The sequence below is a fragment of the Bicyclus anynana genome, chromosome 20 (genome assembly GCF_947172395.1).
Source record: "Bicyclus anynana chromosome 20, ilBicAnyn1.1, whole genome shotgun sequence".
NCBI lineage: Eukaryota > Metazoa > Arthropoda > Insecta > Lepidoptera > Nymphalidae > Bicyclus > Bicyclus anynana.
This window is the reverse complement of record NC_069102.1, coordinates 5864853-5879632: the sequence shown is the minus strand read 5'-3', so window position 1 is coordinate 5879632 and position 14780 is coordinate 5864853. Positions and strand designations below refer to the sequence as shown.

The 14780-nt window shown below is 35.5% G+C and overlaps 1 protein-coding gene across 2 annotated transcripts in view; it reads right to left on the bottom strand.

Annotated features, from left to right (window-relative positions):
- LOC112046731 (sodium channel protein 60E) overlaps nucleotides 1-14780 on the bottom strand; it is a 260429-nt gene that overhangs the window by 74994 nt on the left and 170655 nt on the right. For both annotated transcript variants that reach the window (XM_052887629.1, XM_052887630.1), the window contains exon 3: nucleotides 1557-1765. In XM_052887629.1, coding sequence (XP_052743589.1) covers nucleotides 1557-1765 — 209 coding nt within the window. The remainder of the gene's footprint in view (nucleotides 1-1556; nucleotides 1766-14780) is intronic.

Here is a 14780-nt window from a genome sequence, read left to right as displayed (position 1 = left end):
ATAACTGAAATTGTTAGACATAAAACTTAACTTCTAGTATTTTAACAATAACTTCATTGGTTTTTTTAAACGACTTAAAAAGAGGAGGAGGTTCTCAATTCAACGCGTATGTTTTTTTTGTGATGTTTGTTACCTCATAACTTCGTTATGCACATACGACATTTTTCGTTTTTTTGTTTATTTTTGTGATTTTGTAGTCGGTTGAATCTCTTTTTATTTCTAATGGAATTTTATTTCTTAAAGCCACACGAATTATTTAATTATCCAATAATGTGCCAAAGTTTTTATATGGCAAAGCGTGGAGCCAATTGACCCATCTGATTGGTTAAATTTTACCACTCTTGATTCTATTCCTTGTGTATTTATTATAGTATCAATTAATCGACTAAAATCATAGGAATATAAGCAGGCTAAAAATTCACGGTTTATTTTTATTCGTGTCTACTCTATTAAATGAGATTTTTTTATTCATTTGTCTACTGTATTAAATGATTATTTTTTAATCATGTGTCTACTGTATTAAATGAATATTTTTTTTAATCATGTGTCTGTGTTAAATAAATATAATGAAAAAAAAGTCTAGTTAAAACTGTCTGCAATGTTTGATAGAATAGCTTAAACCTTGAATTAATCAAGGCTCTAGCTAAGCTATGTAAATGCATTGCACTTAGCAATGATATAAAGCAATTTAATGCAGCTACGGATACGGTGTCAGAATGTCTGAGATCGGATGCAAGTTGTAATTAGAGACTAGATGTTCACGAGGGCGTAGATCTGTTGAGTGCAATCTAAAATTCCCTGTGAAATTACGTTTGTACAAATTCCAAAGCTTTATTTGGGAATTCTTAGATTCAATTAAGAGAATTTATAAGATTACTTCCTTAGTTACCGTCGCAAATTGATAATAATAGTTAAAATACTTATTATAGCGAATGTCCGCCTAGAATTTCTAAACTATAAAACCGACAATCTTAAAATATTCACGGGACAACCTTAAAAAAAAGAAACAAAATCGGACTACGTGTTAAAAAATCGACCAAGAAACTGCGGAATATCGGCAAAGCTGTGCCTTTTTCAAGTCACTCAATAAAGCAATTGCAGGAGAAGTTTAAAAAGAAATTCACAAACTATTACGTGCACAAAATGTTGTCTTTAAACCTTCATAGAAAATAACTCTAGCTAACGCTTCGGTATAAAAGTTTTATTTGTTAAAGTCGAGGAGCGCATACGTATTTCTGTGGCCACTTAACTTGATAAACAATTTTAATTCCGCTAATGTATTTATGCGTATTATACGTAGACCTTCAGCAATGAAAAATGCGACCAAGATGGAGTGGTCGTTAAATAATTTAAAATAATCACCCTAAGGGTTCATTTTCACAGCAACTGCTGCACTGACTGCAGTCGTCGGTAGCAGTTGCTGCTCGTGTAAATAAATGAACACTAACGCCGCAGCGTGTAACGAAATATATATTTTATCCTCATATTTCCACGGGAACGAGAAATACGCATGTGAAACTGTAGGCCGCAGCTAGTAAAGTAGTAAAAGTACTCACTCAGCCTCTTCGATGGTCTCCGACATGGCGAGGAAGACACAGTTGAGCAGTATTGTGGCCATGACGAAGTAATCGAAGTACTGGTTGGTGGAGAGATAGACGCAGGCGCGCCGCACCGGCGACCACGGCGACCACCAGAACAGCGAGCGGGTCGCCGTGAACCGGTGGATGTAGTTCTTGCGGAACCGCTTTGACACCACACAGAAAGTCTGCAAAGAGAGATAAGCCCTAATTAATTATATTACTTTTTAAAATCTTTCATTGGTTGACAACTCCACATACGAGTACTACATTCGGGACAACCTTCAGATGGGATCATCAATACAGAGGGCCTAGTGGCAGTTTCATACTGTTACTATCGCCTACTATATGTTACTGAGCCGTGATAGTCCAGTGGATATGACCTCTGCCTCCGATTTCGGAGGGTGTGGGTTCGAATCCGGTCCGGGGCATGCACCTCCAACTTTTCAGTTGTGTGCATTTTAAGAAATTAAATATCACGTGTCTCATCGGTGAAGGAAAACATCGTGAGGAAACCTGCATACCAGAGAATTTCTAATCTCTTTTAATTCTCTGCGTGTGTGAAGTCTACCAATCCGCATTGGGCCAGCGTGGTGGACTATTGGCCTAACCCCTCTCATTCTGAGAGGAGACTTGAGCTCAGCAGTGAGCCGAATATGGGTTGATAACAACCATCGCGTTAACGTAAACGTTAATTTCTAGAAATTGAAACATCGCCATCTAGTGGCACTACTGCACAACTGTTTCAATTTCATATAAATTCGCGTTTATGTCAACGCGATAGTAACAGTTTCAAAATATTGAAAACTCCCACTAGGCACACTGATCATCAACCATCAATACATAAAAATAAAATCAACGTGTTTGCCTGTGATTTCAAGACAATTGGGGTTTCTAAATGACCTTCATACGTGCTTATATTTATTTACATGATACATAATAATTGTTTTATTCGTTCTTTAAAGATTACATAAAATATGATTTACATAGAGGTATAGTGATTCGAACCACCCCATTATGTTTACAGTATTACTTCTGCAACTTGTGACGTTCTAATTTGTTTTCGGCCGGTTTACGCAAAATACTTCAAGAAAAATATTTAAAATCAAGTGCTATTCTTGTTGGGCAATTTTCAATATCGCTTACTATATGATAGTTATTTTGGAAATATATTTCATGTACAGATTTTACCTCTCACAGATTTATTATAAGTATAGATTAATATATTATATAGCCTGTAACTAATGTAAAGTTGTTGGTTAACAAAATAAATGAAAAAAAAAGTTATACGAACATATGACCAATATACAATCGCAAAACATAGCGGCAGTAGGTTAAATAAACAATCCAAATGAGCAACAAACTCGGTAATCATTTTCGCGTCCGGCAAACAGAATTGCTTCTCGTATTCAATTGTGTTATAAGTTAAACAAGTCCAAAGTTTCGTGCCAAAGTTTCTCTATTTCCTGTAATGAATTACCAGTTGTTTTGCTATTATAATACTTTGAACAAAAGTTATTGTTATTTTAATTAAATTAATTTACTTATAAAAGCGCTCATACAGCTAGCGATGGAATGAGGTATGTTCTGACGGTCTCTGAGTGATTGAAACAGAAATGAGGAGATCCGCAGAAGAACCAAAGTTACCGACATAGCTCAACGAGTCGCGAAGCTTATTAGGTGGCAATGGCGACTAGAAAGCGTAGTGTTGGTCAACCCCTCATCAGGTGGACTGATGACATCAAGAGTGATGTTTGGAAGTCTCTACGAAAGGTCTATGTCCTAAGGTCTACGTTCATTTTTTATTTATTCTTTACAAGATAGCCCTTGACTACAATCTCACTTGATGGTAAGTGATGATGCAGTTTAAGATGGAAGCGGGCTAATTTGTTAGGAGGTGGATGAAAATCCACACCCCTTTCGGTTTCTACACGGCATCGTCCCGGAACGCAAAATCACTTGGCGGTACGTCTTTGCCGGTAGGGTGTTAACTAGAAACGGCCAAAGCCTCCCACCAGCCAGACCTGGACTAATTAAGAAAACCTCAACCGGCCCAGCCGGGGATCGAACCCAGGACCTCCGTTTTGTAAATCCACCGCGCATAATACTGCGCCACGGAGGCCGTCGCCTTCATTGGCTGATATGATGATGATGTTGACTTATAAAAGTATTCTTAAGTTTATATTTTTTTGATAAACGAAAGTGCGGAGGTGCAATTTTATAAGTTATACATTCTGATGCCGGATAATTAAAAAAAAAAAACAAAAAATGTAGTCAAAACGACATAATAAAAACTCTACATCTTCATAAAACAGTCAAATGAAACACAAAAACATTCATCAATTTTGAAGTAAACAAGCCTAGAGTATTTATAGAAAAAAATCAAAAAGGACCTCTAGTATTGAAATATGAGCAAAGCCGCGGGCTTAAGTTAATGAATTAATAATACACTACAATACTCATCAATTTAGGTACAATAATTTTACGCGAAACACCATTTTACAACTATAAACTTGAACGTTATGAGCTGGAGTATAAATAAGTACTTAACCGAACAATGTTTAGGCTTTGTTCAAGTAAGCGTAATATTCTACACTTTCACGATTCACACCTTCAAGTATTCAGATTTCGTGTAATGTACTTATAATAAGCCCTTTATTCTGAAATTTACAAGTTAAGTAATATGAGTACATATTTAGGTTTCTAATAATTATTTTGTCTTGAGAGATTATTTGGTATATGTCTCCTCTAGTCTTTTTTACTCTGTTTAATCTCGTGCTACCTTTCTCCAGTGAATTCTGCCTGCCAATCCGTATTGGGCCAGCGTGACTATTTGGCCTAACCCATTCTGAGAGAAGACTCGAGCTCAGCTGTTAGCCAAATATGGGTTGATAATAATGATAATATAAAATCTATCCCCCTACCCGTTTTCCATATTTTATCATCTTATAAACCTTCCCTGAATATTTTATATTTTATTTTCTGACTCTTTATTTATTTAAGCCTATCTATCTACATTTGGACTTTTGGATTTTGATTTTGGAGGATGATTTACCAAAAGGATGTAGGAGGTTAGGTAAGGTGAGTGGAAAAAAGTGGGGAAGGCCTATGTCGCAAGACAACCTGACCTACAAAGTGGTTGCTAAAGTTATGTTTTATTTTTTTAGTTAAATTTTAAATTTGCATTTATAATTTAAAATGTAAAGAAAGAGGTCTGAATAAAGGCTTTTATTATTATACTCTCATTTATTTATTAGTTCTTTTTTTTAATTTTTAACAATGTCAATATAAATATAAAATACAAAACACTATTAAAATTTTTTAAAAAAATCAACCCTCCCGCTGCGGGACATTTGAGTGCCCAAGCAACCGGTGGTCAGGACTCCAGAGTGAGGAACCTCCTCACAATACGCGCCGTCTCAAGAATCACTGCCTTTTGTATCCGACTCTTGATCTAACAGTTAAGCGAAAGCTTCTTAAGGTGTTGGTCGAAGCTTTTCGCTATAAGACCATTGACTGAAACAACTATCGGAACAATAATAGTTGACTCTACATTATTATTATTATTATATATTTATCTACTTTAATATTAAAGTGAGTGAATATTCAGACAAGGTTAAAAATAACCGCAATACGTTATATGTCACGCAGCATCAATAATTGATATTAAATGAATAATTGTTTTATGTGACCGCCGCACAGGAAACTGTTGTTTGTTCTACCCACAAGTACCGCACAAGTTTTCGCTCAGTTGGAGGTCAAAGGGGAATATTGGTCAAAAATAAAAAAATATATTGATCATATTTCTATATTCATGTTTAAAATATTTTGAAAATCTTCCAACTTTCATGAATTTAGCCTTACTCGGTATGTACTGTTTACAAACAAACAAATTAGAATGGAAGGCAGAAAACGCATGTCATTACTTATTTATTTTAAATTATATGTATATTGTTTGTTTAAGTATAAAATGTTATTCAAAATATGTTAACTATATTTAAATGTTTTACCCTTATTAATCGAACTTATTTTCATTAATAAAATAACAAGTTAATTATAATTATAATTAGGTAGTGAAATGACTAGCGAATAAATTGCTAGTCATTTTTCATTTGTTTGTTGGTAAACAGTACACATAGATTCATCACCATCATCATCATCATTATTAGCCGATGGACGTCCATTGCTGGACATAGGCCTCTTTGAATGGACCTCCAAGCACAACGGTCTCAAGCCGCCAGCATCCAGCGGCTGCCTGCAACCCGCTTGATGTCTTCGGTCCATCTAGTGGGGGGTTGACCATCACTGCGCTTTCCGGTTCCAGCACCTTGGGACCCCAACGTCCATCGGCTCTTCGAGCTACGTGGTCTGCCCATTGCCACTTCAGCTTCGCGACTCGCTGAGATCTCCTTATTTCTGATCACACATCGATTAAGGCTGGAGTAAAGCTAAATTAATGAAAGTCGGAAGATTTTCAAGATATTTTAAACAAGAATTAGGTACTGACATAAAACTGTTACATAAAGCTGTCTAAACAGTACCTAATTCTTTCTATCATTATAGAGAAACTGACATTTGTGAATTAGCATATCGGATCTTTATTGTACGTGTACTAAGTAATACTAAGGCCCTTCTTGATCATGTCAGCTTTTAAAAATAAAAGTCCCATCATAATCGGACCATTATTTTTGACGCAACGATGTCAGAGTCAATTCAGTCAACGTGTAATTTATTACATCCCTCTTTTTACGTTGGTGGTTAAAAATAACGAAATATCCTTCGTTTTCCAATGAACATATTATAACAACAAAAAAACTCATTTCTTAAAGCAATTTCCATATAAATCTAGTTAAACAAGAACTAGGTAACGTAACTTTCACGGTCAGTTTTATTAAATTTTTGACTTTCTAATATCGCAGTATAAGCTCTTAAAAGCTCAAAGGTAAAGGGGAATTTACCAGTTCAAAATCTATACTGAAACCGTTGAGGTAGAAGCTCGAAATTCATCTTATTCTGTACATAAAAGCCATTTGAAAGGTTGTTGAGAAATGATGATGCATTTACAGTTGAATCGGGCTTACACAAATAATGGTTATTCAATTTTCTTTTGACCCAAGTTGTACGTGTTTGGCAATACATTAGTGTTTCGCGATGGAAGTTCGATGAATTTATGAGATATTCCGGGTCAGCTATATATTTTTTTTCAAACAAAAATGTAAATTTATTGCGATAAAAAATCTAGTGTAGGAGTGGAAAGGTGAAAAATTTAATACGAGTTACGACCTATTATTTATTATACCTGAGCCGTGATAGCCCAGTGGATATGACGAATCCGGAGGGTGTGGGTTTGAATCTGGTCCGGGGCATACAGCTCCAACTTTTCAGTTGTGTGCATTTTAAGAAATTAAACATCACGTGTCTCAAACGGTGAAGAAAAACATCATGAGGAAACCTGCTCAGAGAATTTTCTTAATTCTCTGCGTTTGTGAAGTCTGCCAATTCGCATTGGGCCAGCGTGGTGGACTATTGGCCTAACCAACGATTGAGTAAGTACATAAAACTTATAAATATCGCGTAACTAATGAATATTGAATGTGCCAGTAAATAAAATGATTAGCTAAGAGACATTCTGAAGCCTAAACTTTTATATCTGCAATGCGGTTTTTAAACGACTCTTTTGCCCGAAATATTCCTTGCTTTAATATTAAAATGGTTGTATTCTTAATTTTCTGCTAAATTATTTCGAAAGTTCGCCCCAGCTGAGCGAACAAAAAGCCAAGAGGCTTTCAAAAGTTACTAGTGACTCCGAGGGACCAATTGAAATTATTGTCATTGTTTTTTAAAAAAAATCCATCGGGTAACGAGACAAATTGGATGACGGCACGAATTAATTAGCAACTGTACCTTAGTAAGGGAAGGTTCATGTTTATTTAAATCTAACGAACCAAGATTTTTTCAATTACCTAGGTACTCGTACAATAGAGACTTCAAAAGGCAATTTGTAATAGGAAAATAATAGGGTAGTTGACTCATATAAAATTTTATATAAACAATATTAATTTCGCATAGTACATGGAATAAGAGTCCGAAATATATCGATATTAATAAATTAAAAGTTAAGGATTTGTTATTAAGACTTAATTTTTAAAAAATCATGTATTTTTGAAATTTTCCAAACGTCAAAACCGCTTCGGTCCATTTTGTGATGTCACAAGGTTACTTGATGTCAAACTTATTGATAAGGGAGGTTTGTAAGGGATTTGTTATAGTGACGTCATGAAACAAACCATCATGGTTGACATGCGTTTTGGCTCGTATTGTCAAAAACATATTTAGAAACAAAAATTTTCGACTCAAAAAAATATGAAAAAAAGAATTACAATCTAACGAATAGAACGATAATGAGCTATTTAAGATCATTTCAAAAATATGTCAACTAGCCTATTACTTTGCATATTTTTAATTGTCTACATCGCTAGGTTTCTCTCTTTTAAATATGTTCATAAGGGGCTTAGACCCGCCACGCTACATAAATGTGGATACACGGGCATATACAATAGTAATATTTAATTTCTTAACTATCACTATCAGATGCTAATAATAATGACCGGAGCCGACCGCTTAATGTGTTGAAGTATTTACCACCAACTCTGGGCTGGTAAATAACTTTTCTTGGAAGAAAGAAAATCTCAATATTTTCATACACGGATTTAGAATTTCAAACCAGAATCTCATCTATCAAAGCGACGTAGGGCGTAAGCTATTCACTAGACCAGAGTAGCCGAACCTTGTATCGAAGTGCTATTTTTTGTAAAGAAATATTTAATGAGGTCATAAGCTGTGCCATCAAATAAAAATTATTTGATGACTTTGTGATTATTGGGGAAAAAATAACAAATAAATACTATCAATTCAAAACTCTTTATTCTATTTACTACATTTTTCTTTGTAAAAAAAAAATGTAATCTATTCTCGAACCAAGGTGCGTTTGGAACCCTCGTAACTTTTTTTATTAAACTTATTTAAGTTTTCGACTACATATTATCACCATTATCTTATAATATTAATAGCTAACGTTTTGAAAGTGCTTGTTAACTAAGCCTAATTGAAATAAATGAACATTGAATTGAATTTATCTACGCGTTATTTAAATGGAAGTATAAAATTTTATAAGTTTTACTGTTAGTAAGATGACAAATAACGTATATCTTAAGCTCTTTTCGCTATAATACTATTACTTCATTCTTTGTTTTTCTTAGAGCATAATGAATTTAGTTGGTCGGTAACGTACCCAAAATATTGTATTGCGAGCCATTTGTTTGCCATCCCTGCACTAGAACAACGGGGTAGCTTTAATCACAACGAGGTCATATATTTTAATTGTAAATAAAAAACAAAAACAAATAGTCCAGACCGCCTCTACATGAAATCCACGGGAGGCCTTGCGTGCTACATTCGTAAACGAGTCAACAAATGCGCAAATGTTTTAAGCAAAATGCAAAACACTACCGCTGTCACCATGAAAGGAAACGACCATTGCAAACCCTTTTCTCTTTAGACGTAACAGCGTCTTATAATTCGATGGAGCCTGCTGCACACTCGAAAAAAGATGACGTCATGCGTCGTTCTCTCGCTCTAGGGTTACCAACTTTTTTTACAAGAAATAAAGTACTCTGGTCTATGAAGATTATTAAACAGTATTTTAGAAAAACGAACATTTTCTTTTGAAAAATGCAACCTTTCCATCAGTATTTTTTTATGACGTTTTCACGTTCAACTATCGTCAGTAAACCGACTTTAAAGACTACCGATTTTTTTTAAACCTAAAAGATCATTTGCAGTACGTATTAAATACGACTAAAATTCCTGCCTCCCTCCAATAAGGAGGAGGAACTGTTTTGGGAGTTGGTATGACATAAATCCAGAGGGCGGGGATCCAAACCAACCACCTCTCTGTGTTGAATCCGGCCCAGAGAGATCATGGGTTCAATCCCGCCCTCTGGATTTTTTTTGTACGTGTTAGCCCTTGACTACAATCTCACCTGATGGTAAGTGATAATGCAATCTAAGATGGAAGCGGGCTAACTTGTTAGGAGTAGGATGAAATCCACACTCCTTTCGGTTTCTACACGACATCGTAGCGGAACGCTAAATCGCTTGGCGGTACGTCTTTGTCGGTAGGGTGGTATCTAGCCACGGCCGAAGCCTCCCACCAGCCAGACCTGGACCAATCAAGAAAACCTCAATCAGCCCAGCCGGGGATATAACCCAGGACCTCCGTCATGTATATCCACCGCGCATACCACTGCGCCACGGAGGTCGTCCAACGAAATATTTGTTGAAAACGAAGTGTCTGTTCAACCTAATCTCCGGAACTTAATAAACGGATTTACATTTACGATTTTCGCAAGTAGATTCGAGTTGAGTAATAAAACTATAATCCCTTGCACAATTGCAGACGAAGCTATACGCGCGTTCGCTAGAAACTGTTTAAGTAGATTCGCTAATGACTTTAAATGTTGACACTTTTGAGAATGGTCTTGAAACTGTACATGAGCAATTATTCCTAAGTGTGTCGATATTGCAGATGTGTCCAAAGTTCAGACTGTATGTGCAAAGTTATCGCATTGGAATTAGTTCTGTAAACTTAGCTCCAATGTTTGTATATTAATCTAGTGTTTTGCTTGATTAGAATGTGGGCAAGAATACATTGGTCCAAGAGCAGGTTAATAGTTTTGAGTATGTATTTGATAGATTTTTATGAGTAATTGCATGCGTTTTTATAATAAACTGCCATTTGAAACCACGGGCATGTCTCTTAAAAGTAAAGTTTTTATTAAACGCAAGTTTATAGAAAAATCTCTTAGTAAATTTAATACCAAGCATTTTTATCGTCTAAATAATCTTTATTTAGATGATTAAAAAGCTTGATATTAAATTGCGCTTTACGATTTTGTACTTACTTCTACTCGTAAATATATTTGTAAAATGGTGATAAACCAAAAATAAAATACCCTGGCTGAGTTAAGTTGTTGTGTTGTTGTTGTTGTTGTTGAGTTGTTGTGATCAGATTTGCAAAATATTTTAGATTGCTTCAATATTTAACAAAAAAAACTTCACTTCTTACGTGTGGGGGTTGACATAACCCCAATACTGTCCAGCCAGGCTGCAGTTTTGTATAAAAGTAGTATAAGTACAAGCTCAGAATACAGAAAACACCAGAAGCTACCTTCAGCCGTCATTATAAAGCGTCATTTATAGCATGTCACACAACACGACACACAAAGAGTGACAAATCGCTTGTTCGTGAAATTACACCAAAAAACAGTAACTTCAATGGGCGATCACACCTTCTGGAGTTTTTTGTATTCTGAGAGTACAAGTAAAGTTTTCAACTTGCCATAAATAACTACCCAAAAACGTCAACCAGCTCTCCGTCTACAAGTATTATGGCAATTAATATAATGATATACCTACTTGATGTTTAATTAATTACTACCAGCCACTTATACTGTTCTCATTTCCGAGTGAATCGGATTATTATATTGCCGACTTCGACATAATAAAGTGGGCTTCTTATATTGTTATTGCTTATTATCTTATTTTAACGAATTGAAGACAAGTGTTTGTCTGAATATTTCATTTGTACATTTGGCTTGTTTGTTAAGATCATTATCAATAGCAGCTTATTTTAATGGCCCACTTTTGGGCCAGGCCGCGCTTTTCATAGGACAGGGGCTAAGGGGCTTAACCCACCTCGCTGTTTTACTGAGGGTGAAAGGCTTAGAGTTAAGTCACTATCAGACGTTAATGGTAATAATAGGGTAGTTGGCTCTTATCAAATTTAATATAAACAATATTTATTTCGTATAGTACATAATAAGAATAAATAGAATAAGGGTCCGAAATATTAATTAATAAAAGTTAAGGATTTCTTGTAAAACTTAACTTGAAAATCATGTATTAACGCCAAATCGCTTGGTCTTTGCCGGTAGGATGGTAACTAGCCACGGCTAAAGCATCTTCAGCCAGACCTTGACCAATTAAGAAAACTTCAATCCCGGCCCAGCCGTGGATCGAACCCAGGGCCTCTGTCTAGTAAATCCACCGCACTTACCACTGAGCCACGGAGGCCGTCTCGTCGATTAAAACGATCAATGTCGTCAGTATATACTCGTAGGTAGTAAATACTATATATACCGAAAATGTAGATAGATAGAAATGTAGGTTGCAAAAGAGATGGTCCATTTCAGATCCACTCTTGTACCCAATATCATTAAAATTTAAAAAATACAAGGATTTTATTAAAATCTAAATAAGTCAATAAATCTGACTAAATAAAAAGAAATAAATAAAATTATAACCCAAGTTTTTGTGTTATATCAAGATGGCGCCCCCAAAGAAACTATGACATGACAATCGACAGCAAACGTCAAAACGACTACTGCATTAAAGACGTCATCCATCCGCCATTATTAACCATATTAGTGTTGCATTTCTCGGGAGAGAACGAATATTATTTCAAAAGAATTAAAGTAAATTCGCAGATTTGTATACCTAATGAAAAATAGTTAAAAAAATATTTTCTTTTATTTCCGCCAGGGCACAATGACTGATCCTGGGCTCTATACAACTTTGGACCATCTCCTTGTAGAAATTGAAGCTCAACGTCTCTCCCTGAGGTTCCGGTAAAGCCTGTTTGTGTTTAGTGAGCTATCCACAAATAAAGCATTGGGGGTCGGAACCGGGTCGTTTAGCTTATTGAGGTCGTGTTTGGGACGGGCCCCGGGACAGGGTTGTATACTAATTTTGTAGTGTAGCAACCCGGAAAGTCAGTGGGTAAAAGATATTTTTAAATTAGCAAACATTTTGTACTTTATTAACATCTATACTAAAATTACAAGTATATGAAGAGTTTGTGTGTTTGTTTGTTTGCTTGAACACGCTAATCTCAAGAACTACACTGGTACGATTTGAAAAATTCTTTCAGTGTTAGATAGCTCATTTATCAAGGAAGTCTATAGGTCTGAAGTCTGCCAATCATCATTGGGCCAGCGTGATGAACTATTTGCCAAAAACATTCTTCATTCTGAGAGGAGACACGTGCTTAGCATAAATTAAAGAATGAGTTTGTAACCTTCTAGGGGATATCTTTGGATCTACTGAATCGATTTTGATTTTTATTACCAATATTTCATAGCAGTGGCGAAGGATGGAATTTAGAAGAAGGTAAGCCAAAGAAAGGATATTCATACAGCGTGATACAAACTCCGGTTTCTCAAATATCTAGATACATTGCAACAAAGGATATGCACGGATTCTAAAAGGTAACCCGCAATGAATCGGCTTGCATAAGCTCTTCGCTGCTGGTACATAGGCTATAGTCGTATTTTATTTTCACGAGAACTACGTGAATGAAACCACGGGACATCTCTTAGTATATCTATAAAAGGAGACTAAATAATGACGAGTCTCGTCATTATTTAGTCTCCATTTATACTAGGCATATCATCGTATATTTCCAACAAAGTCTCAAAGAAATTTTAATATTAATTATGTAAATATGAGAGGAAGATTTTTCTGAATTATGATTTAGCTATCTAGAGCAGCTTTAAGCTACCATGAATAGATTTAAATTATAAATACAATATCTTCACGTAGGATTTAAGGGGTAGGTATTAAAAATCTTAATTTCCTCTGAACGCTGGAAATTCAAATTAGAACTTGGCATCGAGACTTGGACTTGGTTTAATGTTTTCGTTTAATTCTTGCCTAAACAGGTCATTAGACATTAAAAAAAAATACCTAGTTTTTTGGGCTCTGTAACATTCAATGCATATAAGATGTTTTTAGAGTTCCGTACCCAAATTTAATGTAATGATGTGAGTTATCAATATCAAGCATTAACGTAGACGTTAATACTCGATATTGATATCTGAATGGCTCTTGAAATATTCATAGAATATATTATTCACCTTAAAATAAATAATGTTATTAAAATAAGTTAGATCGTAACTTTTTTTTGACGCTAGGAAATGCTTTTACACATGCCGAGTGTAGAGAGATACGATAATACCTATTTGATTACCTTTCGATTCGAATACCGGGATCTCGGGATAGAATTTCCTAATCGTAGTAGGCACAACAATGCTGATCGATGAAAGACTATCAACAAGTAGTAAAGTATAAGTTAATTTAGCACACGCTCTGAGTACTGATAACAATAGGTACATGACTAGCTATTCTTAGCTGGTCATGTATGTCCGAAATGTCATTACAAATCCAATAAGGCGGCCTCTTTAATAATCTTATATATATAAAAATTAATTGCTGTTCGTTAGTCTCGCTAAAACTCGAGAACGGCTGAACGGATTTATCTTATCTTGGTCTTGAAATTTTCGTGGAGGTATAGGAAAGGTTTAAAAGGTGAGAAAAATTAGATAATTGCTGGGAAAACCATAAAATCAACCCTTTTCTATTTCCCATATAAACGTTTGAGTTTTAAGTAGGGGTAGGAGTAGGGTAGGGGTAGAGTAGGGGTAGGGTAGGGGAAGTGTAGGGGTAAGGTAGGGATAGGGTAGTGGAAGGGTAGGGGTTGAGTAATGTAGAAAAAAGCGAAGCTTGACGGGTCCGCTAGTCACTTATAACTATGTATGTAAGAAAATCTTGGAATCTTCATTAGACCCACTTCCCGGTCTTCGATTAGGATGTAATTTTGCACACGCTCGAGTTCTAATGACAATACATGACTAGCTAAGAAACGGCATTACAAACGAATATGGCGGCCTCCCCAATCATTTGCAACTATGTATGTAAGAAAATCTTGGAATCTCAATCTGACTTGCCGGTCATCGATTAGGATGAAATATTGCACACGCTCTGAGTTCTGGTGACAATACATGACTATCTAAGAAACGTCATTACAAATCCAATATATCCCCAAGATGGCGGATTCGCTGTTTGAATCCACCCCCGTCCCCAATAAGGATATCAAATGAAAGGGTTTGCTATCAGGACGAAAAAAATAGTCACGTGACTTAAATCCAGTATAAGTAATTTTTTTTTGTTTTTTAAACTATTTCAAGTTATTTTAAGTTGCTTTTCATATTTGCATGAGCTAAATGGTGATGACCTATTGTTGCGAGTCACACAGCGGGCGATGGAACGAGCGTTAGGAGTATCTCTGCGTGATCAAATCAAAAA